The following is a 27702-nucleotide window of genomic DNA, read 5'->3' on the forward strand; positions in this document are numbered from 1 at the left end:
TTGCACTGGGATACCAATTAAACAACTAACTGCAAATTATAAAGAAGACAATGCTCATAAGAAGACAATGCTTTTCCTTCCCACTGTCGCCAAGTGCTTGCTCATAGGGGGTCGCTTTGACCGTTGGGGTTTTTCTGTAATTATTGTATGGCTTTTGCCTTACAATATAAAGAGCCTTGGGGCAAATGTTTGTTGTGATTTGGCGCTACACTTATGACAGCAGAGTCAAAGAAATCATTGAAAGTTTGGATCTCAGTTCGCAAACCCAGACGCTCTACTTCCTCATTTAGCTTCTCAATTGCTGCAATCAGGATCTCCACTGCTTCCACATAGATCACAGCATCATCTGCGAAGTGCCAAAACCATACTGATCCTAATTTTCCATCTTCATCCAGCACCCACTAATCATTTGTCAATGAGGGTGTCTTTATATATGAAGAAGGTGCTTAAAATATTTGGACAATTTTTTTTGACATCTGTCTGATATGTCAGCACAACTATCAAAGCAAATACATATTCTGAAAACTATGTTACAAACCATACATTTTACACTGACGCTCTTCACTTTGACATTAAAATACTTATATTGTGGAGTACATTCAGGAAAATATGCTTTGTAGCTTTATGCATTTTGCTAACTGCCTGTAAGTTATTTGCGACTCTGTTTTGAGAAATGTGAAGTTAGCGACACCAGCAACCATAGTCAGTTGTCTTCTGGGGGCCAGAGCAGGCGACATTGAAGGTAATTTGAAACTGCTGGCTAAGGCTAAGCGTAAATTTGGTAAGATTGTAATTCACGTCGGCAGTAATGACACCCGGTTACGCCAATCGGAGGTCACTAAAATTAACATTGAATCGGTGTGTAACTTTGCAAAAACAATGTCGGACTCTGTAGTTTTCTCTGGGCCCCTCCCCAATCGGACCGGGAGTGACATGTTTAGCCGCATGTTCTCCTTGAATTGCTGGCTGTCTGAGTGGTGTCCAAAGTGAGACGGCATCCATCCCACTTTGGATGGAGCAGCTCTCATTTCTAGAAATCTGGCCAATTTTCTTAAATCCTCCAAACCGTGACTATCCAGGGTTGGGACCAGGAAGCAGAGTTGTAGTCTTACACACCTCTCTGCAGCTTCTCTCCCCCTGCCATCCCCTCATTACCCCATCCCCGTAGAGACGGTGCCTGCTCCCAGACCACCAATAACCAGTAAAAATCTATTTAAGCATAAAAATTCAAAAAGAAAAAATAATATAGCACCTTCAACTGCACCACAGACTAAAACAGTTAAATGTGGTCTATTAAACATTAGGTCTCTCTCTTCTAAGTCCCTGTTGGTAAATGATATAATAATTGATCAACATATTGATTTATTCTGCCTTACAGAAACCTGGTTACAGCAGGATGAATATGTTAGTTTAAATGAGTCAACACCCCCGAGTCACACTAACTGTCAGAATGCTCGTAGCACGGGCCGAGGCGGAGGATTAGCAGCAATCTTTTATTCCAGCTTATTAATTAATCAAAAACCCAGACAGAGCTTTAATTCATTTGAAAGCTTGACTCTTAGTCTTGTCCATCCAAATTGGAAGTCCCAAAAACCAGTTTTATTTGTTATTATCTATCGTCCACCTGGTCGTTACTGTGAGTTTCTCTGTGAATTTTCAGACCTTTTGTCTGACTTAGTGCTTAGCTCAGATAAGATAATTATAGTGGGTGATTTTAACATCCACACAGATGCTGAGAATGACAGCCTCAACACTGCATTTAATCTATTATTAGACTCTATTGGCTTTGCTCAAAATGTAAATGAGTCCACCCACCACTTTAATCATATCTTAGAGCTTGTTCTGACTTATGGTATGGAAATTGAAGACTTAACAGTATTCCCTGAAAACTCCCTTCTGTCTGATCATTTCTTAATAACATTTACATTTACTCTGATGGACTACCCAGCAGTGGGGAATAAGTTTCATTACACTAGAAGTCTTTCAGAAAGCGCTGTAACTAGGTTTAAGGATATGATTCCTTCTTTATGTTCTTTAATGCCATATACCAACACAGTGCAGAGTAGCTACCTAAACTCTGTAAGTGAGATAGAGTATCTCGTCAATAGTTTTACATCGTCATTGAAGACAACTTTGGATGCTGTAGCTCCTCTGAAAAAGAGAGCTTTAAATCAGAAGTGCCTGACTCCGTGGTATAACTCACAAACTCGCAGCTTAAAGCAGATAACCCGTAAGTTGGAGAGGAAATGGCGTCTCACTAATTTAGAAGATCTTCATTTAGCCTGGAAAAAGAGTCTGTTGCTCTATAAAAAAGCCCTCCATAAAGCTAGGACATCTTTCTACTCATCACTAATTGAAGAAAATAAGAACAACCCCAGGTTTCTTTTCAGCACTGTAGCCAGGCTGACAAAGAGTCAGAGCTCTATTGAGCTGAGTATTCCATTAACTTTAACTAGTAATGACTTCATGAATTTCTTTGCTAACAAAAGTTTAACTATTAGAGAAAAAATTACTCATAACCATCCCAAAGACGTATCGTTATCTTTGGCTGCTTTCAGTGATGCCGGTATTTGGTTAGACTCTTTCTTTCAGATTGTTCTGTCTGAGTTATTTTCATTAGTTACTTCATCCAAACCATCAACATGTCTATTAGACCCCATTCCTACCAGGCTGCTCAAGGAAGCCCTACCATTATTTAATGCTTCGATCTTAAATGTGATCAATCTATCTTTGTTAGTTGGCTATGTACCACAGGCTTTTAAGGTGGCAGTAATTAAACCATTACTTAAAAAGCCATCACTTGACCCAGCTATCTTAGCTAATTATAGACCAATCTCCAACCTTCCTTTTCTCTCAAAAATTCTTGAAAGGGTAGTTGTAAAACAGCTAACTGATCATCTGCAGAGGAATGGTCTATTTGAAGAGTTTCAGTCAGGTTTTAGAATTCATCATAGTACAGAAACAGCATTAGTGAAGGTTACAAATGATCTTCTTATGGCCTCAGACAGTGGACTCATCTCTGTGCTTGTTCTGTTAGACCTCAGTGCTGCTTTTGATACTGTTGACCATAAAATTTTATTACAGAGATTAGAGCATGCCATAGGTATTAAAGGCACTGCGCTGCGGTGGTTTGAATCATATTTGTCTAATAGATTACAATTTGTTCATGTAAATGGGGAATCTTCTTCACAGACTAAGGTTAATTATGGAGTTCCACAAGGTTCTGTGGTAGGACCAATTTTATTCACTTTATACATGCTTCCCTTAGGCAGTATTATTAGACGGTATTGCTTAAATTTTCATTGTTACGCAGATGATACCCAGCTTTATCTATCCATGAAGCCAGAGGACACACACCAATTAGCTAAACTGCAGGATTGTCTTACAGACATAAAGACATGGATGACCTCTAATTTCCTGCTTTTAAACTCAGATAAAACTGAAGTTATTGTACTTGGCCCCACAAATCTTAGAAACATGGTGTCTAACCAGATCCTTACTCTGGATGGCATTACCCTGACCTCTAGTAATACTGTGAGAAATCTTGGAGTCATTTTTGATCAGGATATGTCATTCAAAGCGCATATTAAACAAATATGTAGGACTGCTTTTTTGCATTTACGCAATATCTCTAAAATTAGAAAGGTCTTGTCTCAGAGTGATGCTGAAAAACTAATTCATGCATTTATTTCCTCTAGGCTGGACTATTGTAATTCATTATTATCAGGTTGTCCTAAAAGTTCCCTGAAAAGCCTTCAGTTAATTCAAAATGCTGCAGCTAGAGTACTAACGGGGACTAGAAGGAGAGAGCATATCTCACCCATATTGGCCTCTCTTCATTGGCTTCCTGTTAATTCTAGAATAGAATTTAAAATTCTTCTTCTTACTTATAAGGTTTTGAATAATCAGGTCCCATCTTATCTTAGGGACCTCGTAGTACCATATCACCCCAATAGAGCGCTTCGCTCTCAGACTGCAGGCTTACTTGTAGTTCCTAGGGTTTGTAAGAGTAGAATGGGAGGCAGAGCCTTCAGCTTTCAGGCTCCTCTCCTGTGGAACCAGCTCCCAATTCAGATCAGGGAGACAGACACCCTCTCTACTTTTAAGATTAGGCTTAAAACTTTCCTTTTTGCTAAAGCTTATAGTTAGGGCTGGATCAGGTGACCCTGAACCATCCCTTAGTTATGCTGCTATAGACGTAGACTGCTGGGGGGTTCCCATGATGCACTGTTTCTTTCTCTTTTTGCTCTGTATGCACCACTCTGCATTTAATCATTAGTGATCGATCTCTGCTCCCCTCCACAGCATGTCTTTTTCCTGGTTCTCTCCCTCAGCCCCAACCAGTCCCAGCAGAAGACTGCCCCTCCCTGAGCCTGGTTCTGCTGGAGGTTTCTTCCTGTTAAAAGGGAGTTTTTCCTTCCCACTGTAGCCAAGTGCTTGCTCACAGGGGGTCGTTTTGACCGTTGGGGTTTTACATAATTATTGTATGGCCTTGCCTTACAATATAAAGCGCCTTGGGGCAACTGTTTGTTGTGATTTGGCGCTATATAAAAAAATTGATTCATTGATTGATTGATTCTTTGCTAATAAAATTTTAACTATTAGAGAAAAAATGACTCATAACCATCCCAAAGACGTATCATTATCTTTGGCTGCTTTCAGTGATGCCGGTATTTGGTTAGACGCTTTCTCTCCGATTGTTCTGTCTGAGTTATTTTCATTAGTTACTTCATCCAAACCATCAACATGTCTATTAGACCCCATTCCTACCAGGCTGCTCAAGGAAGCCCTACCATTATTTAATGCTTCGATCTTAAATATGATCAATCTATCTTTATTAGTTGGCTATGTACCACAGGCTTTTAAGGTGGCAGTAATTAAACCATTACTTAAAAGGCCATCACTTGACCCAGCTATCTTAGCTAATTATAGGCCAATCTCCAACCTTCCTTTTCTCTCAAAAATTCTTGAAAGGGTAGTTGTAAAACAGCTAACTGATCATCTGCAGAGGAATGGTCTATTTGAAGAGTTTCAGTCAGGTATCAGAATTCATCATAGTACAGAAACAGCATTAGTGAAGGTTACAAATGATCTTCTTATGGCCTTCTTATGGACTCATCTCTGTGCTTGTCCTGTTAGACCTCAGTGCTGGTTTTGATACTGTTGACCATAAAATTTTATTACAGAGATTAGAGCATGCCATAGGTATTAAAGGCACTGCGCTGCGGTGGTTTGAATCATATTTATCTAATAGATTACAATTTGTTCATGTAAATGGGGAATCTTCTTCACAGACTAAGGTTAATTATGGAGTTCCACAAGGTTCTGTGGTAGGACCAATTTTATTCACTATATACATGCTTCCCTTAGGCAGTATTATTAGACGGTATTACTTAAATTTTCATTGTTACGCAGATGATACCCAGCTTTATCTATCCATGAAGCCAGAGGACACACACCAATTAGCTAAACTGCAGGATTGTCTTACAGACATAAAGACATGGATGACCTCTAATTTCCTGCTTTTAAACTCAGATAAAACTGAAGTTATTGTACTTGGCCCCACAAATCTTAGAAACATGGTGTCTAACCAGATCCTTACTCTGGATGGCATTACCCTGACCTCTAGTAATACTGTGAGAAATCTTGGAGTCATTTTTGATCAGGATATGTCATTCAAAGCGCATATTAAACAAATATGTAGGACTGCTTTTTTGCATTTACGCAATATCTCTAAAATGAGAAAGGTCTTGTCTCAGAGTGATGCTGAAAAACTAATTCATGCATTTATTTCCTCGAGGCTGGACTATTGTAATTCATTATTATCAGGTTGTCCTAAAAGTTCCCTGAAAAGCCTTCAGTTAATTCAAAATGCTGCAGCTAGAGTACTAACGGGGACTAGAAGGAGAGAGCATATCTCACCCATATTGGCCTCTCTTCATTGGCTTCCTGTTAATTCTAGAATAGAATTTAAAATTCTTCTTCTTACTTATAAGGTTTTGAATAATCAGGTCACATCTTATCTTAGGGACCTCATAGTACCATATCACCCCAATAGAGCGCTTCGCTCTCAGACTGCAGGCTTACTTGTAGTTCCTAGGGTTTGTAAGAGTAGAATGGGAGGCAGAGCCTTCAGCTTTCAGGCTCCTCTCCTGTGGAACCAGCTCCCAATTCAGATCAGGGAGACAGACACCCTCTCTACTTTTAAGATTAGGCTTAAAACTTTCCTTTTTGCTAAAGCTTATAGTTAGGGCTGGATCAGGTGACCCAGAACCATCCCTTAGTTATGCTGCTATAGAAGTAGACTGCTGGGGGGTTCCCATGATGCACTGAGTGTTTCTTTCTCCTTTTGCTCTGTATGCACCACTCTGCATTTAATCATTAGTGATTGATCTCTGCTCCCCTCCACAGCATGTCTTTTTCCTGGTTCTCTCCCTCAGCCCCAACCAGTCCCAGCAGAAGACTGCCCCTCCCTGAGCCTGGTTCTGCTGGAGGTTTCTTCCTGTTAAAAGGGAGTTTTTCCTTCCCACTGTCGCCAAGTGCTTGCTCACAGGGGGTCGTTTTGACCGTTGGGGTTTTTACGTAATTATTGTATGGCCTTGCCTTACAATATAAAGCGCCTTGGGGCAACTGTTTGTTGTGATTTGGTGCTATTTAAATAAAATTGATTGATTGATTGAATTGATTAAGTGCAGACCATAAAACTACAGCAAAATTGTTTGCAGCAGCTGTTGGCTCGCTCTTCTTATTTTTCCAGTTTGAATGTGTACATTCTGCAAATTTCAGACCCAGCTGCCTGCACTTTGTTCACTGGTCGGAGATCCGTAAATTGAGCCCTTATTGAGTTATGACATGATATTATCACATTTCAGTGTTATATTCACGATAAACAAAATTGTAATTGTAATATATTGATGTTGTGTGGGCCGCTGAAGAGGAGGTATTGCTGGCCCACCACCACCAGATGGCGCCCTGCTTGAAGTGCGGGCTTCAAGCACGAGAGGGCGTCATAGCAACCGGGAGTGACAGCTGTCACTTGTCATCAGCACCAGCTGTCACTCATCCACATCACCACCACCTTAAAAGCCGGACTGCAACTCCACCTCCCCGCCGAGAAATCATCTTGGAGGTAATTTTCTCTGCTGACTTAAAACATTGAGTAATAATCTGAACTTCTTTGCAGCCGTTTTCCTGGGGTGTTGCCTTATCTGTGGGATTGGCGTTTGGTGTGATCAGCGACGGCTTCGCTTCACACCCCAACCAGATAAGTGGTTAGACAGGAGCTGCACGAGTGTGTGACTGGAGGTGGAGGTGCTCCCTTCCAAAAGAACACAGACTGTGGGATTACTGAGTGTGCGTACTCACACTCACCTGTGCTGTTTCTGTTCTCTGCCAGCAGTACCAGGTCTGACAGCTGGAGACGGTGACCACCTGGGGACCCAGGACTTGGCGGCTCCGGTGTTCTTCAGATCCATTGGCGGTGAGGGCCGTGTGGGATCCAGCTCAGTTCTGGACGGGCGTCTCCTATCCTCAAGCCTGCCCACACGTCACCCAACGTGTAATTGACTGTAGTTCCAAAGTGATTGTTGTCTGTATTCCGTTGTGCACAATTTACAACATTAAATTGTTACTTTTGGCTTATCCATTGTCCGTTCATTAACGCCCCCTGTTGTGGGTCCGTGTACCTACACTTTCACAACATATTGAGATGTTTTTATTTGCAGTAGAAGTACATTTTTGCAATATAATTATGGGGCCATTATTGCAGCAAAAGTATTTGCAAATGTGTATTTTGATCTGTGTGTGTAAACAGATCCACAAATGTGTATAGCAATCTGTGCGTGCGTATTTTGATCTGTGTGTGTAAACACATCCACAAATGCGTAAAAAAAAATCTGTGCGTATCGGTGTGTCTGTGAAAATCGGGCCACTCGACGGGATGTGTTCTTACACGTGACTTTTGCTACAGTTCTGCCGCGTTAGATCTGTAAATGCGTGCAGCGATTTGTATGTGTGTGTGGAGACTTGTCTGTGTGCCTCCACCAGAGGGCGCAAGCACCAATGGCATCGCTCATCGCTGTCGTTTTAAGCATGGCTGGTCCCTTGAAGAGATCAAAATACACATTTACAAATACTTTTCCTACAATAATGGCCTCATAAATGTCCAAAAGACAAATGTCGGGCTGGAAAAGACGAGACAATTTTCCAAGTCAATGATGCAACAGTGTGTCATTTAGGCTGGACACACAGCATAAAAAACACACTGCTTTGTTTCTGCCCCTGAGACCATCCACCAATCACAGACGGGGATACTTGTGAGAAATGTACATGAGTTTTTCAGACTGGTATAAGGTGATATGCTATTACAATTATTCACTTATATTGGATATTCAATAAACATTTATTTTGATCCATTGTTTGAGTATAATGAAGTAGTGGACTTTTACTGTCATTCACATCTTCATCATTTTATTGCTCTCTTTTCCAGATCATGGAGCTGAAGGGTCAGATGATACATGTCCCTGAGTCTTGCTCTGTGATGTTTCTGGGCTCACCTCGTGTTGATAAGCTGGAGGAACTGATGGGCCGAGGTCTACACTTGTCAGATATTCCCATCCACGATGCCACGCGGGACGTTATCTTAGTGGGAGAGCAGGCGAAGGCCCAGGATGGCCTCAAGAAGAGGATGGATAAGATCAAGGTAGGGTGGTTTCCAGTTCATTCAGTTATCTGATCAACAGACTGTCCACTCAGGTTTACACTGCAGAACATGTGACACAACTCAGATTTTGTAATTTGTCCACCAAAGTAGTCTTACAATGAATATTAGCTGATAAGTGCAAACTATTACATTTAGTAGCTGGAGCATAAGAACACTTATAGACCGCTCAAACAAACCAAAAACAGTTCTTGTCAATCATGAACTCTGGAAATCAAACTTGGACATCATCAAGCTCAGTGAAACCAGGAGGGCAGAAAAAGGCCAATTAAAGTAAGAATTCACCATATTTTTGGAAGGGACATCTCCCTGACGTCAGAGTTTGGATTTTTGCTTCATTTTTTGTTTAGTTATTTTGCTTGGTTAGTTTTTCTCTGCATGTTTCTCTTGCTGGCCTCTTTTCTGCTTGGGTTTTCTCTGTCCCTATTTCTCTTGTCTTCCCCTTGGTGCTTGTTGGTGGGCGTTTCACTCTGTCTGGCCACACCCTCATTTTGGTGCTTTCCACGCACACCTGTTTCTAATTTACAGCTCATCACCTGGGTGTATTTAAGGTTCACAGGTTCCACTAGTCTCTCGCCAGATTGATGCACCTTGTGCCTCTTTCCAGCTCTGTTCATGTGTTTTCTAGTCCTGCTGGCCTTGTCGTTTTTGATCGCCTGCCTGTGTACCCAGCTCTGCCTCTGCCTGATGTTTTTTGTACTGCTGCTTGGTTTGGACCACCTCAACGTGTACCGACTTCTGCTTGATAACTCACTAAACCTTTTTGAACCATTGTCTTGCATTTGTGTCCAACCATTCCTGACCATCGAACCTGATAACTCTTTACGAAGCTGACCAAACTCCATGTAGGTGTCTATGAGCATCTGATGGCACTGCAGTTTCATCTTGCACTTTTGTCCAGGCAAGAGAACGAAAAATATTTTTGAAATGGCTCAAATGAGTAGTAGTGATGCAGCGAATGATGCACCATTTTGTTAAATAAAGCTTTTTGTGTATGGGAGCGCTGTGGTGGTGCGGATCATTCTATTTCTATTTTTGGTCAAATGAGTAGTAGTGCATGACCCACAAACCATTTTTTCCTAATTGGTGCCGCTTACAGTGCAACGTCAGTAACTCAACCACATGGGGTGTGCAGCCAGTACATTCTGAGTGCCGGTCCCAAGCCCAGATAAATGAGGAGGGTTGCGTCAGCCACCGGTGCTATTGCCCAACAGGGTGCCGGTGGAAATTGGGCTACTGCTGGGCGAAGACGATGAAGAAGAGGAGGAAAACGTTGCCACGAACAGCGGGAGAAGAAGAAAACTAGAAGGGTGGAAATGAGAGTGGGGACTTTGAATGTTGGTAGTATGACTGGTAAAGGGAGAGAGCTGGCTGATATGATGGAGATGAGAAAGGTAGACATATTGTGTGTGCAAGAGACCAAGTGGAAGGGAAGTAAGAGCAGGAGCATCATGGGTGGGTACAAGTTGTTGAACCATGGTGAGGACAGGAAGAGAAATGGTGTTGGGGTCATTTTAAAGGAAGAGTATGTTAAAAGTGTGTTGGAGGCTAAGCGAGTGTCTGACAGGGTGATGAGTGTGAAGTTGGAAATTGAAGGGGTGATGATGAATATCATCAGTGCATATGTGGTGAGGGAGACAGCTAGGACAGTACTGGGTATGACATCTGGACAGTGGAAGGAAGACAAGGAGACTTGGTGGTGGAATGAAGAGGTCCAGGAAAGCATAAGGAGAAAGAGGTTGGCGAAAAAGTTTTGGGATAGTCGGAGAGATGAAGAAAGTAGACAGGAGTACAAGGAGATGCGGTGTAAGGCGAAAAGAGAAGTGGCAAAAGCAAAGGAAAAGGCATATTGCGAGCTGTACAAGAAGTTGAATAGTAAGGAAGGAGAAAAGGACTTGTACCGATTGGCCAGACAAAGGGACAGAGCTGGAAAGGATGTGCAGCAGGTTAGGGTGGTAAAAGATGCACATGGTAATGTGCTGACAAGTGAGGAGTGTGTGCTGAGAAGGTGGAGGGAATATTTTGAAGAGTTGATGAATAAAGAAAATGAGCGAGAGAAAAGGCTGGATGATGTGGTGAGAGTAAATCAGGAAGTACAAGAGATTAGCAAGGAAGAAGTGAGGGCTGCTATGAAGAGGATGAAGAGTGGAAAGGCAGTCGGTCCAGATGACATTCCAGTGGAGGCATGGAAATGTCTAGGAGAGATGGCAGTAGAGTTTCTAACCAGATTGTTTAATAAAATCTTGGAAAGTGAGAGGATGCCTGAGGAGTGGAGACGAAGTGTGCTGGTTCCTATTTTCAAGAACAAGGGTGATGTGCAGAGCTGCAGTAACTACAGAGGCATAAAGCTGATCAGCCACAGCATGAAGTTATGGGAAAGGGTAGTATAAGCTAGGATTAGAAAACAGGTGAAGATCTGTGAGCAGCATTATGGTTTCATGCCGAGAAAGCGCACTACATATGCAATGTTTGCTCTGAGAATACTGTTGGAAAAGTACAGAGAAGGACAGAAAGAGTTACATTGTGTGTTTGTGGACTTAGAAAAAGCTTATGATAGGGTGCCAAGAGAAGAGTTGTGGTATTGTATGAGGAAGTCTGGAGTGGCAGAGAAGTATGTTAGGGTAGTGCAGGACATGTACAAGAATAGTGTGACAGCGGTGAGATGCGCAGTTGGAATGACAGACTCATTCAAAGTGGAGGTGGGATTACACCAAGGATCAGCTCTGAGTCCTTTCTTGTTTGCAGTGGTGATGGACAGGTTGACGGATGAGATCAGACAGGATTCCCCAAGCTTGCACTGTGCAACATTTGAAATTGCTGGCTAAGGCTAAGCGTAAATTTGGTAAGATTGTAATTCACGTCGGCAGTAATGACACTCGGTTACGCCAATCGGAGGTCACTAAAATTAACATTAAATCGGTGTGTAACTTTGCAAAAACAATGTCGGACTCTGTAGTTTTCTCTGGGCCCCTCCCCAATCAGACCGGGAGTGACATGTTTAGCCGCATGTTCTCCTTGAATTGCTGGCTGTCTGAGTGGTGTCCAAAAAATGAGGTGGGCTTCATAGATAATTGGCAAAGCTTCTGGGGAAAACCTGGTCTTGTTAGGAGAGACGGCATCCATCCCACTTTAGATGGAGCAGCTCTCATTTCTAGAAATCTGGCCAATTTTCTTGGATCCTCCAAACTGTGACTGTCCAGCGTTGGGACCAGGAGGCAGAGCTGTGGTCTTATACACCTCTCTGCAGCTTCTCTCCCCCTGCCATCCCCTCGTTGCCCCATCCTCGTAGAGACGGTGCCTGCTCCCAGACTACCAATAACCAGCAAAAATCTATTTAAGCATAAAAATTCCAAAAAAAAAAATAATATAGCACCTTCAATTGCACCACAGACTAAAACAGTTAAATGTGGTCTATTAAACATTAGGTCTCTCTCTTCTAAGTCCCTGTTGGTAAATGATATAATAATTGATCAACGTATTGATTTATTCTGCCTAACAGAAACCTGGTTACAGCAGGATGAATATGTTAGTTTAAATGAGTCAACACCCCCGAGTCACACTAACTGTCAGAATGCTCGTAGCACGGGCCGGGGCGGAGGTTTAGCAGCAATCTTCCATTCCAGCTTATTAATTAATCAAAAACCTAGACAGAGCTTTAATTCATTTGAAAGCTTGTCTCTTAGTCTTGTCCATCCAAATTGGAAGTCCCAAAAACCAGTTTTATTTGTTATTATCTATCGTCCACCTGGTCGTTACTGTGAGTTTCTCTGTGAATTTTCAGACCTTTTGTCTGACTTAGTGCTTAGCTCAGATAAGATAATTATAGTGGGCGATTTTAATATCCACACAGATGCTGAGAATGACAGCCTCAACACTGCATTTAATCTATTATTAGACTCTATCGGCTTTGCTCAAAAAGTAAATGAGTCCACCCACCACTTTAATCATATCTTAGATCTTGTTCTGACTTATGGTATGGAAATAGAAGACTTAACAGTATTCCCTGAAAACTCCCTTCTGTCTGATCATTTTTTAATAACATTTACATTTACCCTGATGGACTACCCTGCAGTGGGGAATAAGTTTCATTACACTAGAAGTCTTTCAGAAAGCGCTGTAACTAGGTTTAAGGATATGATTCCTTCGTTATGTTCTCTAATGTCATATACCAACACAGAGCAGAGTAGCTACCTAAACTCTGTAAGGGAGTTAGAGTATCTCGTCAGTAGTTTTACATCCTCTTTGAAGACAACTTTGGATGCTGTAGCTCCTCTGAAAAAGAGAGCTTTAAATCAGAAGTGTCTGACTCCGTGGTATAACTCACAAACTCGTAGCTTAAAGCAGATAACCCGTAAGTTGGAGAGGAAATGGCGTCTCACTAATTTAGAAGATCTTCACTTAGCCTGGAAAAAGAGTTTGTTGCTCTATAAAAAAGCCCTCCGTAAAGCTAGGACATCTTTCTACTCATCACTAATTGAAGAAAATAAGAATAACCTCAGGTTTCTTTTCAGCACTGTAGCTAGGCTGACAAAGAGTCAGAGCTCTATTGAGCTGAGTATTCCATTAACTTTAACTAGTAATGACTTCATGACTTTCTTTGCTAACAAAATTTTGACTATTAGAGAAAAAATTACTCATAACCATCCCAAAGATGTATCGTTATCTTTGGCTGCTTTCAGTGATGCCGGTATTTGGTTAGACTCTTTCTCTCCGGTTGTTCTGTCTGAGTTATTTTCATTGGTTGCTTCGTCCAAACCATCGGCATGTTTATTGGACCCCATTCCTGCCAGGCTGCTCAAGGAAGTCTTACCATTATTTAATGCTTCAATCTTAAATATGATCAATCTATCTTTGTTAGTTGGTTATGTACCACAGGCCTTTAAGGTGGCAGTAATTAAACCATTACTTAAAAAGCCATCACTTGACCCAGCTATCTTAGCTAATTATAGGCCAATTTCCAACCTTCCTTTTCTCTCAAAGATTCTTGAGAGGGTAGTTGTAAAACAGCTAACTGATCACCTGCAGAGGAATGGTCTATTTGAAGAGTTTCAGTCAGGTTTTAGAATTCATCATAGTACAGAAACAGCATTAGTGAAGGTTACAAATGATCTTCTTATGGCTTCGGACAGTGGACTTATCTCTGTGCTTGTTCTGTTGGACCTCAGTGCTGCTTTTGATACTGTTGACCATAAAATTTTATTACAGAGATTAGAGCATGTCATAGGTATTAAAGGCACTGCGCTGCGGTGGTTTGAATCATATTTGTCTAATAGATTACAGTTTGTTCATGTAAATGGGGAATCTTCTTCCAGTGTAATCTTTACGTGCCTTAACTAAAGCACTCCTTCTGCTGAATCACCTCTAAATTATTACACATTATTCACTTTGCGTGTTTTAGGAATCCACTAGCTTAGCCGCAGCTACTAGCTCTTACGCCGTTTAGCATGGCGGCTTCTCCTGTCTCTCCCGCACTTTTCTGCTCTGGGGTGTGAAATGTTTAGTTATTCCTCGGCCTCCTTTAGCAGTAACGGTACTTGTAATAAGTGTAGCTTATTCGTAGCTTTGGAGGCCAGGCTGGGCGAATTGGAGACTCGCTCCGCACCGTGGAAAATTCTACAGCTAGCCAGGCCCCTGTAGTCGGTGCGGACCAAGGTAGCTTAGCCGCCGTTAGTTCCCCCCTGGCAGATCCCGAGCAGCCGGGAAAGCAGGCTGACTGGGTGACTGTGAGGAGGAAGCGTAGCCCTAAACAGAAGCCCCGTGTACACCGCCAACCCGTTCACATCTCTAACCGTTTCTCCCCACTCGACGACACACCCGACGACACACATACTGTTGACCATAAAATTTTATTACAGAGATTAGAGCATGCCATAGGTATTAAAGGCACTGCGCTGCAGTGGTTTGAATCATATTTGTCTAATAGATTACAATTTGTTCATGTAAATGGGGAATCTTCTTCACAGACTAAAGTTAATTATGGAGTTCCACAAGGTTCTGTGCTAGGACCAATTTTATTCACTTTATACATGCTTCCCTTAGGCAGTATTATTAGACGGTATTGCTTAAATTTTCATTGTTACGCAGATGATACCCAGCTTTATCTATCCATGAAGCCAGAGGATACACACCAATTAGCTAAACTGCAGGATTGTCTTACAGACATAAAGACATGGATGACCTCTAATTTCCTGCTTTTACACTCAGATAAACTGAAGTTATTGTACTTGGCCCCACAAATCTTAGAAGCATGGTGTCTAACCAGATCGTTACTCTGGATGGCATTTCCCTGATCTCTAGTAATACTGTGAGAAATCTTGGAGTCATTTTGATCAGGATATGTCATTCAAAGCGCATATTAAACAAATATGTAGGACTGCCTTTTGCATTTACGCAATATCTCTAAAATCAGAAAGGTCTTGTCTCAGAGTGATGCTGAAAAACTAATTCATGCATTTATTTCCTCTAGGCTGGACTATTGTAATTCATTATTATCAGGTTGTCCTAAAAGTTCCCTAAAAAGCCTTCAGTTGGTTCAGAATGCTGCAGCTAGAGTACTGACGGGGACTAGCAGGAGTGAGCATATCTCACCCGTGTTGGCCTCTCTTCATTGGCTTCCTGTTAATTCTAGAATAGAATTTAAAATTCTTCTTCTTACTTATAAGGTTTGAATAATCAGGTCCCATCTTATCTTAGGGACCTCGTAGTACCATATTACCCCATTAGAGCGCTTCGTCTCAGACTGCGGGCTTACTTGTAGTTCCTAGGGTTTGTAAGAGTAGAATGGGAGGCAGAGCCTTCAGCTTTCAGGCTCCTCTCCTGTGGAACCAGCTCCCAATTCAGATCAGGGAGACAGATAACCCTCTCTACTTTTAAGATTAGGCTTAAAACTTTCCTTTTCGCTAAGGCTTATAGTTAGGGCTGGATCGGGTGACCCTGGACCATCCCTTGGTTATGCTGCTTTAGACGTAGATTGTGGGGGGGTTCCCATGATGCACTGTTTCTTTCTCTTTTTGCTCCGTATGCATCACTCTGCATTTAATCATTAGTGATCGATCTCTGCCCCCCTTCACGGCATGTCTTTTTCCTGGTTTTTTCCCTCAGCCCCAACCAGTCTCAGCAGAAGACTGCCCCTCCCTGAGCCTGGTTCTGCTGGAGGTTTCTTCCTGTTAAAAGGGAGTTTTTCCTTCCCACTGTTGCCAAGTGCTTGCTCATAGGGGTTCGTTTTGACCGTTGGGGTTTTTCATAATTATTGTATGGCCTTGCCTTACAATATGGAGCGCCTTGGGGCAACTGTTTGTTGTGATTTGGCGCTATATAAGAAAAAAGTTGATTGATTGATTGATTGATAATTTCTCCAATCACAGCCACGTAAGCCTATAACTTCTTCTGGGTTGTCTGGGTGTTTTGGTGGCTTACCTCACTCTTCTCCTTCTTGCACAGTCACTCAGTTTTTGAGAACTGTCTACTCCATGCAGATTTACCATAGAGTGCCATATTGTTTGTATTTCTTTCTAATTGATGTAAATAAAGTCCGAAACATATTCAGTGGCAGCTTTACCATCAGAGAGCCTCGTCCAGAAACTACCACAAAAGACTCCAAGCTGTCAGTGATGTTAAAGGGGGCAACACACAGTATTAAGAACAGGGGTATGTAAACTTTGGATCAGGGTCATTTGGGTAGTTTCTGTTGTCATTTTGATTTAAAAAGAGGAAACAGTTGTTTGACAATAAATGGCTTCATCCAACCACTAACCATGGGTGAAAAAAAAAGGTTTTGTGTTGTCATTCATATTTTCTTAAAAATGGCCAAAAAAAGCAAAAATTCTGCCAGGGTATGTGAACTTTTGAGCACAACTGTAAATTACAGAACAATTCAAAGAAACAATTCACAAAACGAATATACAGGAATTGCTCTTGATGCACAGGACAGGGGGGTCTCCAGCACAAATACCACACCCATCTCTGGATGGAGCTGCACCTTAGACAGAAAAAACAGAATCAGGCATCAGAAAGACAAGAAATCCAGTATAATTTGTCAGCATTAAACAACAAGGAAAACACTAGCCACGGCACAAGGCCACGGCACGCTCCGTTTCCTAATAAATTAATTAAAAGAGTAAAAAGCGTAAAACAAAACTATACCAGTATGCTAGCCATACGAAAGGGAAAATAAGTGCGTCTTAAGTCTGGACTTGAAAGTCTTCACAGAATCTGACTGTTTTATTGACGCAGGGAGATCATTCCACAGAACAGGAGCACGATAAGAGAAAGCTCTGTGACCCACAGACTTCTTATTCACCCTAGGGACACAAAGTAGTCCTGCATCCTGAGAACGCAAAGCCCGGGTCGGTACGTAAGGTTTAGTTAGGTTAGCTAGGTAGGGAGGTGCCAGTCCATGAACAATTTTATAGACTAGTAACAGAACCTCAAAGTCTGATCTCACTCGGACAGGAAGCCAGTGAAGAGATGCCAAAATGGGTGTAATGTGGTCGAACTTTCTGCTTTGTGTCAAAAGTCTGTCTGCAGCATTTTGAACCAATTGGAGAGCCCTAATGCTGGACTGCGGTAAACCAGAAAATGGAACATTGCAGTAGTGCAATCTTGAACAGATAAATGCATGGATCAGGGTCTCAGCATCAGCCATAGACAGGATGGGACAAATCTTCGCTATATTTCGCAGGTGGAAGGAAGCAGTCCTCGTAATATTTCTAATGTCGAGGTCAAAGGACAATGTAGGATCAAAAATTCCTTACTTTGTCAGTGTGATGTATGACACACGAGCCTAGGCTAAGCGTTAACTGCTCAAATTGATGCCGATGTCTCACTGGACCAAGAACCATCATTTCAGTCTCATCAGAGTTTAAAAGTAGGACATTTCTAGACATCTAGCTTCTCACTGATGCAGTCAATCTTCTAAGGATTTTATGTGAATGAGATTACCAGCAGTTATCGGCATATATAACTGAGTATCATCTGCATAGTAGTGAAAGGTAATCCCATAACGCCGCAATATGCACTGAAAAAAAGAGAATGTTTGAACCAACTTTAAAAGTTTTACAGTTTGTAAAAACCTGAATGAATTAAGTTGTTTGAACTTAAGTTTGTAAGTTAGAGTCGATTTAACTTTCAAAATAAATGTGCTTTTGTAAAATATTCCATTTTTTATTTGTAAAAACATGCATTTTTACAGAGCCCTGGAAGTGTCATCGTAAAATGTTTTGCATGTGGAGAGAATGTGCGCTCATTTTATTACATTGTGCGCACGTTATATTGTGCTCACGTTTTATGATGTTGTGTGCACATTTTATTATATTGTGCACACGTTTTATGATATTGTGTGCACGTTTTAAGCATCGTTTGAGTAAAACAAGGGCATGATCTACTTAAACGTGGCCACAATTTGTAAAACGTGCACTCAATATTGTCATGACACATAAATGTTGGCTACTAGCCAACAAACTAGGAGACAGTGTAATACATTTCCCCATTAGAAATGGATCTGGTCAGAGTGTATCATCATGGTTTGGGTGCACAAGGACATATAGAGAACTCCAGCTGCCCAGCATGACATCATCTGGAGTTTAAGTACATTAAAAGGATGCTGAGGGCAAAGCGTCTTCCTGTCGTGAGGATGACAATTTAGGTCATATTATGAAGTTCATTTTGAACAAAAGGAAAACGTGCGCACGTTTTATTAATTCGAGGGCTCAATTAAAGGAAAACGTGCACACGAATTATCACGGCCAGGAAAATGTGCACACATTTTATTAATTTGAGAGCATGTTTTATTAATTCATGGGCTGAGAGAGTAAACTCACATCAGACTCCTCAAAACAGGTGCGTAGGAGATAAAGGACAAGCCCAGCTAAACATGAAAATGAAAAGGTCCCGCACTCTGTCTTACTTTCTGTAGAAAAATTTATTCAGGACTGTATCACCAACGTTTCGGCACTGTGGCCTTCATCAGGCAAATGAAGACTGAGCTCCAGGTAGCCGTCTTAAAAAGGGTGGAGCTAGCACCCAAGGGTGCCAGTTAAATGCACAGTGCACCAAAATACAAATAATACAAATAATATATACAAATATAATATATACAAAATAATACAAATTAATTCATGGGCTCAATTAAAGGAAAACATGCACACAAATAATCATGGTCAGAAAAAAATATCACGTTAAGTGACCTCTCCCGGATTCAGAAAAAAATATCACTTTAAGTGACCTTTCCCGGGTTCCGTACTCCCATGGAGAGTTTTTGTAAATTAAGTTTGAAAAAAAAGCTTCTGTTTACATTTTGCTTCTGGAAACACGAGTCCGACGTGTAGTTTTTGAACCTACAGTGTGTGTGAGAACATAAATCATGCGCTCTGAACTTTTACACCGTGCGGTTCTGTGGTACACTTTGAGCTGTAGCCGAGTACAGTGATTGAAAATATATCAGCTCAGCTTCAGGGCCAATACTGCCATGAACACTACTGGCCAGTAGATGGCAGTAGAGACCTTGAAAAACTGCCAAAACAAAATTCCAGATAATCCGTGTCTGCTACATTTAAGATGCGTGGAATTTAATAAACGCAGACACAATAACAATGTCTATAAACCCAGAGAATATATTTACGAGCGTTTTAGGCACTAGAGTTTAATGCTGTTGTCCGTAGAGCCTGATCAGAGTGTTTCAAATGCATTTCTCATGTCGTGAACGTACTGAGATTGTTGTGTGGGCCGCCCGAAGAGGAGGTACTGCTGGCCAATGCCAGAGGGCGCCCTGCCTGTAGTCGGGTTTCAGGCACCAGAGGGCGCAGTTACGTCCCAGGAGGCAGGACTGACAGCTGTCATTAATCATCATCACTGCACCATAAAAGCCTGGAGGAGACACCACATCTCTGCCGAGATATCAGTTTACCTCTCAGGTAATCTTCTCAGCCTTTCTCTGTGCCGTACGCACATATTGTATGCTAACCTGTTTGCAGTCATTACCTACCGTAACTAACAGCCTGGAGCTGGTGTGTTGGAAATTTGGAGGAGTCGGCAATTCCGCTCCTAAATTCCTTCATGTTCAGTAGGCACTGCACGAACTGGTTTTTCTGCTGCCTGAGAGTGAAGTACTTGTCACTCCAGAAAGAACTGTGAGTTTGCTGACTGCTTACTGGGTGTCCACACACCCACCATTAACCTGTTTTTGTTCCTGCCAGCAGTACCGGATCTGACAGCTGAAGCAGAGGCCACCTGGGGACTCGGGACTTGGCGGCTTCAGTATACTGCAGGTCTTCGTTGGCGATGGAACCTTGTGGGCCCCGGCTCTTCTCTGGATAGGCGTCTCCTACCCTCGGGCCTGCCCACACGTCACCTATTGTATTTTGTGATCGACTGTCTAAAAGCAGTATTCGACCTGTTGTGCACTTTTGCCACAATAAATTGTATTTATTGGATTATCTATTGACTGTTCATTTGTGCCCCCTGTTGTGGGTCCGTGCATTACACTTTCCCCAACAGGATATCTCGGCCAACGTCATGGATCCCGAGGGGCACAACCCACCCGTTAAACAGTCAATGGAGACGCAAGGTGCACAGGCTTCTGCAGGAGGAATAATGGGTGAGTTGCAGCAATTTTTGGCCGCCTTCACTGCTTGGTTGGATTTGGTAACCGAGCAGAATGCACTACTCAATCGTAGGATGGAGGCTCTCACCGCACAGGTGGAAGCGCGTGCACAGGGTGCGGCTGCCGCTCCTCCTCCTGCCGACCTGTTGCAGAACAGGGACCCTCCAGTGGTCGTTCAACGGACCCCCCCCCCCATCCCCTGAAGCATACATAAGTCCCCCGGAGCCGTACAGAGGCTGTGTTGAGACGTGCGCGGACTTCTTAATGCAGTGCTCGCTCGTCTTCGCTCAGCGTCCAGTAATGTACGCGTCAGACTCCAGCAAGGTGGCTTATGTTGTCAATTTGCTTCGAGGTGAGGCACGCGCCTGGGCTACGGCGCTTTGGGAGCAGAATTCACGGCTCCTAACGACTTACACTGGGTTCGTACGGGAATTCAGACAAGTGTTTGATCACCCTAATCGAGGCGAATCTGCTTCCACTCTGCTGCTGTCCATTCGACAGGGGCGTCAGAGCGCTGCAGAGTATGCAGTCGACTTCCGTGTCGCGGCCGCGAGGGCCCTCTGGAATACGGTAGCGCTTCGCTCCGCCTTTGTAAATGGACTGTCTTCGGTCCTGAAGGAGCACCTGGTGGGTAGAGATGAGGGATTTAGATTTAGCCGCGGGATTTAGACGGGCTTATTGATTTATTATTGATTTAGTCATACGTTTAGACAACCGATTGGATGAACGCCGACGGGAGCGAGACGAAGGACGTGGCCGGGCACACGCCGCCCCTCTCCCTTCCCGGTCCGAAGCAGCCCGCCTTCCCCACGCTCCAGATCCAGAGTGCTCCATGTGACGACAGCTCCCCCTGCTGACGAAGCTATGGACACGAGCAGGGCCAAAATAAAATTAGAAAACAGACAGAGGAGGCTGGCCTGCAGAGAGTGCTTTTTCTGCGGCTCTAACGAGCATTTGCAGAAACCCTGCCCCAAGCGGTTAAACACCAATGCTCACCCTTAGAGACTGGGCTTAGGGTGGGCCATAACACACACGAGGGTAATGCACGAAAATCCGCACGAATCCCAGTCATGATCCTCTGTGGGGATTTAACCCTTCAAGCCCAAGCACTAATCGACACGGGGTCAGAAGGGAATCTGCTAGAGAGCAGATGGGCTAAAGAAGTAGGGCTCCCTCTAGTGGCTCTTCCTTCACCAGTGAGGGTATGGGCACTAGATGGCACCCTTCTTCCACTAATCACACACCAGACACAGCCCATAACACTGCTTGTGTCTGGGAATCACAGAGAGGAGATTGTGTTTTTGTAACAGCTTCTACGTCCAGAGTTATTTTGGGCTATCCATGGATTAGTAAGCACAATCCCCGGATCGATTGGCCGTTTGGGGTTGTGGCTCAATGGAGCGAAACCTGCCACCGGGAGTGTTTACGATCCTCGGTCCCACCCGGTGTGACTGCTAAAGAGGAGGTTCGAGTCCCTCCCAATCTCACGGCGGTGCCAGTTGAGTACCATGATCTTGCTGACATTTTCAGCAAAGATCTGGCACTCACGCTTCCCCCGCATCGACTGTATGATTGTGCCATTGATTTAATCCCAGGTGCTGAGTATCCGTCCAGCAAACTGTACAACCTCTCACGCCCCGAGCGAGAATCGATGGAGACCTACATCCGGGACTCTTTAGCTGCCAGGTTGATCCGGAACTCGTCCTCCCCGTTAGGTGCTGGTTTCTTTTTTGTGGGCAAGAAGGACGGCGGACTCCGTCCATGCATTGATTTTAGAGGGCTGCCGAGATCACGGTTCGCAACCGATACCCATTGCCCCTGTTAGATTCAGTGTTCACGCCCCTGCATGGAGCCAAAATATTTACGAAATTGGATCTTAGGAATGCATATCACCTGGTTCGGATCCGGAAGGGAGACGAATGGAAGACGGCATTTAATACCCTGTTAGGTCACTTTGAGTACCTGGTCATGCCGTTCGGCCTCACTAACGCCCCCGCGACGTTCCAAGCATTGGTAAATGACGTCTTGCGGGACTTCCTGCATCGGTTCGTCTTTGTATACCTAGACGATATCCTCATCTTCTCCCGGGATCCTGAGACCCATGTTAAGCATGTACGTCAGGTCCTGCAGCGATTGTTGGAGAACCGGCTGTTTGTGAAGGGCGAGAAGTGCGAGTTCCACCGTACTTCTTTGTCCTTCCTGGGGTTCATAATCTCCTCCTCCAACTCCGTCACCCCTGATCCGGCCAAGGTAGCGGCGGTGAGAGATTGGCCCCAACCGGCAAGCCGTAGGAAGCTGCAACAGTTCCTCGGCTTCGCTAATTTCTATCAGAGGTTTATCAAGGGCTATAGTCAGGTTGTTGGTCCCCTTACAGCCCTGACCTCCCCAAAAGTTTCCTTCACCTGGTCGGATCGGTGCGAAGCCGCGTTTAGGGAGTTGAAACGCCGGTTCTCTACTGCGCCAGTTCTGGTGCAGCCTGATCCTAGCTGCCAGTTTGTTGTGGAAGTAGATGCCTCTGACTCAGGGATAGGAGCTGTGCTGTCCCAGAGCGGGGAGTCCGATAAGGTTCTCCACCCCTGTGCCTATCTCTCCCGCAGGTTGACCCCAGCAGAGCGGAATTATGACGTCGGCAATCGGGAGCTCCTGGCAGTGAAGGAGGCCCTGGAGGAGTGGAGACACTTGTTGGAGGGAGCTGTGGTTCCATTCACGGTTTTCACTGACCATCGGAACCTGGAGTATATCCGGACCGCTAAGCGTCTGAACCCCAGGCAAGCCCGTTGGTCTCTCTTTTTTTGGACATTTTGACTTCAGGATCACATATCGCCCCGGGACTAAGAACCAGCGGTCAGACGCACTGTCCCGGGTGCATGAAGAAGAAGTCAAGGTGGAGCTGTCGGATGCACCAGAAAACATCATCCCGGAGTCCACTATCGTCGCCACACTGACGTGGGACGTGGAGAACATCGTCAGGGAGGCCCTGACGCGTCACCCGGACCCCGGCGGTGGACCACCTAACCGTTTGTACGTCCCACTAGACGCTAGGACTGCAGTTTTGGACTTCTGTCATGGTTCTAAGCTCACCTGCCATCCAGGGGTGCGAAAGACCGTGGCAGTTGTCCGGCAGCGGTTCTGGATGGGGTCTTTGGAAGCCGACATCCGGGAATATGTCCGGGCCTGTACCACCTGTGCCAGGGGCAAGGCAGTCCACCAACCAGAGAAGGGACTCCTCCAGCCGCTGCCAGTGCCTCATCGCCCCTGGTCCCACATCGGCCTGGACTTCGTCACGGGTCTCCCTGCGTCCCAGGGAATGACAACCATCCTGACGATAGTGGACCGGTTCTCCAAGGCGGCCCACTTCGTGGCCCTCCCGAAGCTCCCGACGGCCCAGGAGACTGCTGACCTCCTGGTCCACCACGTCATACGTCTGCATGGTATCCCTGCGAACATCGTCTCGGATCGTGGTCCCCAGTTCTCCTCGCAAGTCTGGAGGAGTTTCTGTAGGGAACTGGGGGCCACCGTGAGCCTTTCGTCCGGGTACCACCCACAGACCAACGGACAAGCAGAGCGGGCTAACCAAGAGCTAGAACAGGCCCTGCGGTGTTTGACCTCTGCGCACCCAACGGCCTGGAGTCAACATCTTGCCTGGATCGAGTACGCTCATAACAGTCAAGTTTCATCAGCAACCGGCCTCTCCCCATTTGAAGCATGTTTGGGGTACCAGCCCCCATTGTTTCTGGCTGTGGAGGGAGAGGTCGGGGTTCCCTCGGTCCAGGCCCACCTCTGGAGGTGCTGTCGGGTGTGGTGAACAGCCCGCTCTGCCCTGCTGAAAGCCCGGACGAGGGCGAAGAGCCATGCAGACCGCCGATGCGCCCCGGTCCCAGACTACCAGCCCGGGCAGGAGGTCTGGCTTTCAACCAAGAACATTCCTCTCAACACAGAATCACCAAAACTCATGGACAGATACATCGGACCCTTCAAGATCACTAAAGTCATCAGTCCAGCTGGGAGTTTCAGCTTCACTGCGGATTCATCCCGTTTTTCACGTCGCCAAATTGAAGCAAACCACACCTCGGACCTCTGCACCCCCGGACCGGCGCCGCCTTCTGCCCGCATCATCGACGGCGAGCCTGCGTGGACAGTCCGCAGGCTCTTGGATGTTCGTCGGAGGGGTCGGGGTCTCCAGTATCTGGTGGACTGGGAAGGTTACGGACCTGAAGAACGCTCCTGGGTGAAGGGGAGCTTCATCCTGGATCCGGCCCTCCTGGCCGAGTTCTACCAGCGACACCCCGACAAGCCTGGTCGGGGGGGGGGGGGGGGGGGGGTCCTGTTATGTGGGCCGCCCGAAGAGGAGGTACTGCTGGCCAACGCCAGAGGGCGCCCTGCCTGTAGTCAGGTTTCAGGCACCAGAGGGCGCAGTTACATCCCAGGAGGCAGGACTGACAGCTGTCATTAATCATCATCACTGCACCATAAAAGCCTGGAGGAGACACCACATCTCTGCTGAGATATCAGTTTACCTCTCAGGTAATCTTCTCAGCCTTTCTCTGTGCCGTACGCACATATTGTATGCTAACCTGTTTGCAGTCATTACCTACCGTAACTAACAGCCTGGAGCTGGTGTGTTGGAAATTTGGAGGAGTCGGCAATTCCGCTCCTAAATTCCTTCATGTTCAGTAGGCACTGCACAAACTGGTTTTTCTGCTGCCTGAGAGTGAAGTACTTGTCACTCCAGAAAGAACTGTGAGTTTGCTGACTGCTTACTGGGTGTCCACACACCTACCATTAACCTGTTTTTGTTCCTGCCAGCAGTACCGGATCTGACAGCTGAAGCAGAGGCCACCTGGGGACTCGGGACTTGGCGGCTTCAGTATACTGCAGGTCTTCGTTGGCGGCAGAACCTTGTGGGCCCCGGCTCTTCTCTGGATAGGCATCTCCTACCCTTGGGCCTGCCCACACGTCACCTATTGTATTTTGTGATCGACTGTCTAAAAGCAGTATTCGACCTGTTGTGCACTTTTGCCACAATAAATTGTATTTATTGGACTATTGACCGTTCATTTGCATTACACTTTCCCCAACAGAGATTACCCTATCCTACCCATAATGCACTAATGGGCACAGCATATAATAATGGGCACAGCATATATCCACACTAAAACCTTAAAAATTAGCGCATTACTTTAAAAGTAAACATCTATCTGATATTTTCACTTTATAAAACTTCAGACATGACATTAATTTAAATAACTTGTCTGAAAGTAGTTTGGTTAAAAGTTGAACCATAAGTTAAAAATGTATGCCTCTGGATGACTTGGGTGATATTGCCCTCGTATTAATATGGGGTTAAAAGAAATGGGTTTTTTTTGTGGGACCAGTTCTCCTTTGCCTGCAGAGGATAGAGCTGTTTCTTCTAGAAGCAGCTCTTTTCTGTTTTGCAGAGGGTAGAACTACACATCAGCTACAAAACATTTAACAGGTAGGTGCCTCACTGATTTTAAATTTTATAAATGTTTGTAGCTGTTCAGCTTTATTGACCACGTTATTGGTCTAGAAATTATCGGACAAAAATTTATCACAAGATAATTAGTCCGATAATGGTTTTTAAAGTTATCAAAAACTCTAAAACTTGTTCTATACACTTTGCATAAAGTGTCTACAGATGATTACTAACAAAGTAATGTTAGCTAGCTATGTAACGCTACCATTAACTAACTAATATTAGGTCAAATGCAAAGGTTGCCCAGTCTGGGATCCAAACTCGGGGACTGTTACTGCCCAATTTGTACTACTGCAAATTAGGCAGTGCAATGCTATAAATAGGGCAGTGCTGCTAAATTTGTGCTTGATGTTGTACAGCAGCACCACTTGGACAAACAACTGTAGTGTGTAAACTGTACCTGCCCCATTTGCGTTCCTGAGTGTGAGTTTTAACAACGTGTTTGTAGTTGCCTGAAACACAGCAATGACCTCTTCACCACAAACTAAAATGTTATCAAAATAATAAAGTTCTTAGGGGAAGTTTGTAACTGGGCTATTTGTGTTACTTAGTGTAACAAGACCACAAGGACAAACGACAGTCGACTTCAGTTTGTCACCACTCAACCTGCGTCATACTTGCAATAATTTATCTGTATAAAATTCAGTTCAGTTCAAAGAGGCTTTATTGGCTTGGGAACATGATCTGATAGTTTTAATTTTTTTGGAACAGGGGGGTAGGAGCAATTTTAAGATTGTAGTAGTTTGCAGTAATTATCATTTTTCATTTGCATGACACCAAACACCTCAAATGTGGCTTGTCCAAGATGGTGGATGAGCTCATGCATCCATTTTCTATACCTGGAGCCTATCCCAGCAGTTCAGCTCATGCATGTACCACGTAATTCCGCTGCAACGTGGGTAGTGACAGGGATGCTGAAAACTGCGTTTTGTTACACATGGTACACCTGTTAATGCCTCAGCCACAAGCCCCCCCCCCAACACCGCAATTGTTAGCCAAACTTAAAGAATCTAATACTAACGACTCAACTGAGCAAAATTTAAAGTCCAATTTACATTTTAAACTGAAATCCAACTTATAAATTAGAGCCACCCTTGCCATTTCATGCAACATTGAAGGTTGAAGAAGAAGTCAGAAGGTCAAAGAGCCTTTTCGTATCGTGCACCCACCCTGTGGAACAGTCTTCCTGCGACTGTGAGGCAGTCTGAGTCCGTGGACATTTTTAAGTCAAGACTCAAAACCTATTTTTATTCTCTTTCTTATGGATAGTTTTTATTTTTATTTGTTTTATTATTTTACTTCTGTTTTTATTTATGTATTTGAATTTTTTTTTTTATTCATTTCTAATTATTTATTCAATTTTATGTTGACTTGTTTTATGAAAGGCGCCTTGAGACGGCTTTTGCTGTGATTTGGCGCATTATAAGCTAATTAAATTAATTAAATTAAACATTAATGTTGGAAAAGCCAATTTGTTGTGGATGTGTGGCTTCTAACATGTCTGAAATAGACTGAACAACTGTACTTTTTTTTTTTACACCGGATTACACCATCAATGACATGATGGTCAATGACCTTATGTCAATAATTCCAAAACTGATATGCCCAATGAGCTTTCTGATCTGAACACTGGTACTATCATTAGAAGCCATAAAATGAACTGGAGTCAAATATCTCACGCTGAAGCTATTATTCAAAATTGTCATATATTATGTACATATCATGTAGACACAGTTGTACACTCATAGAAATATTTAACCCTAACCTTTAAGATTTATGTAATTTTATTACATGACAAATTCCCATTTACTTTTTTTTAGATAATTTTAATACAAACCTACCAAATAAACCTTACATGATGCATATTCATTACTGTAATAAATCCTA

At 43.9% G+C, this 27702-nt stretch overlaps 1 protein-coding gene across 1 annotated transcript in view; it reads left to right on the forward strand.

Moving 5' to 3' along the window:
* gucy1a2 (guanylate cyclase 1, soluble, alpha 2) overlaps window positions 1–27702 on the forward strand; it is a 269867-nt gene that overhangs the window by 187444 nt on the left and 54721 nt on the right. The window contains exon 5 of the mRNA XM_034169417.1: window positions 8489–8701. Coding sequence (XP_034025308.1) covers window positions 8489–8701 — 213 coding nt within the window. The remainder of the gene's footprint in view (window positions 1–8488; window positions 8702–27702) is intronic.

Source organism: Thalassophryne amazonica, chromosome 4 (genome assembly GCF_902500255.1).
Source record: "Thalassophryne amazonica chromosome 4, fThaAma1.1, whole genome shotgun sequence".
NCBI lineage: Eukaryota > Metazoa > Chordata > Actinopteri > Batrachoidiformes > Batrachoididae > Thalassophryne > Thalassophryne amazonica.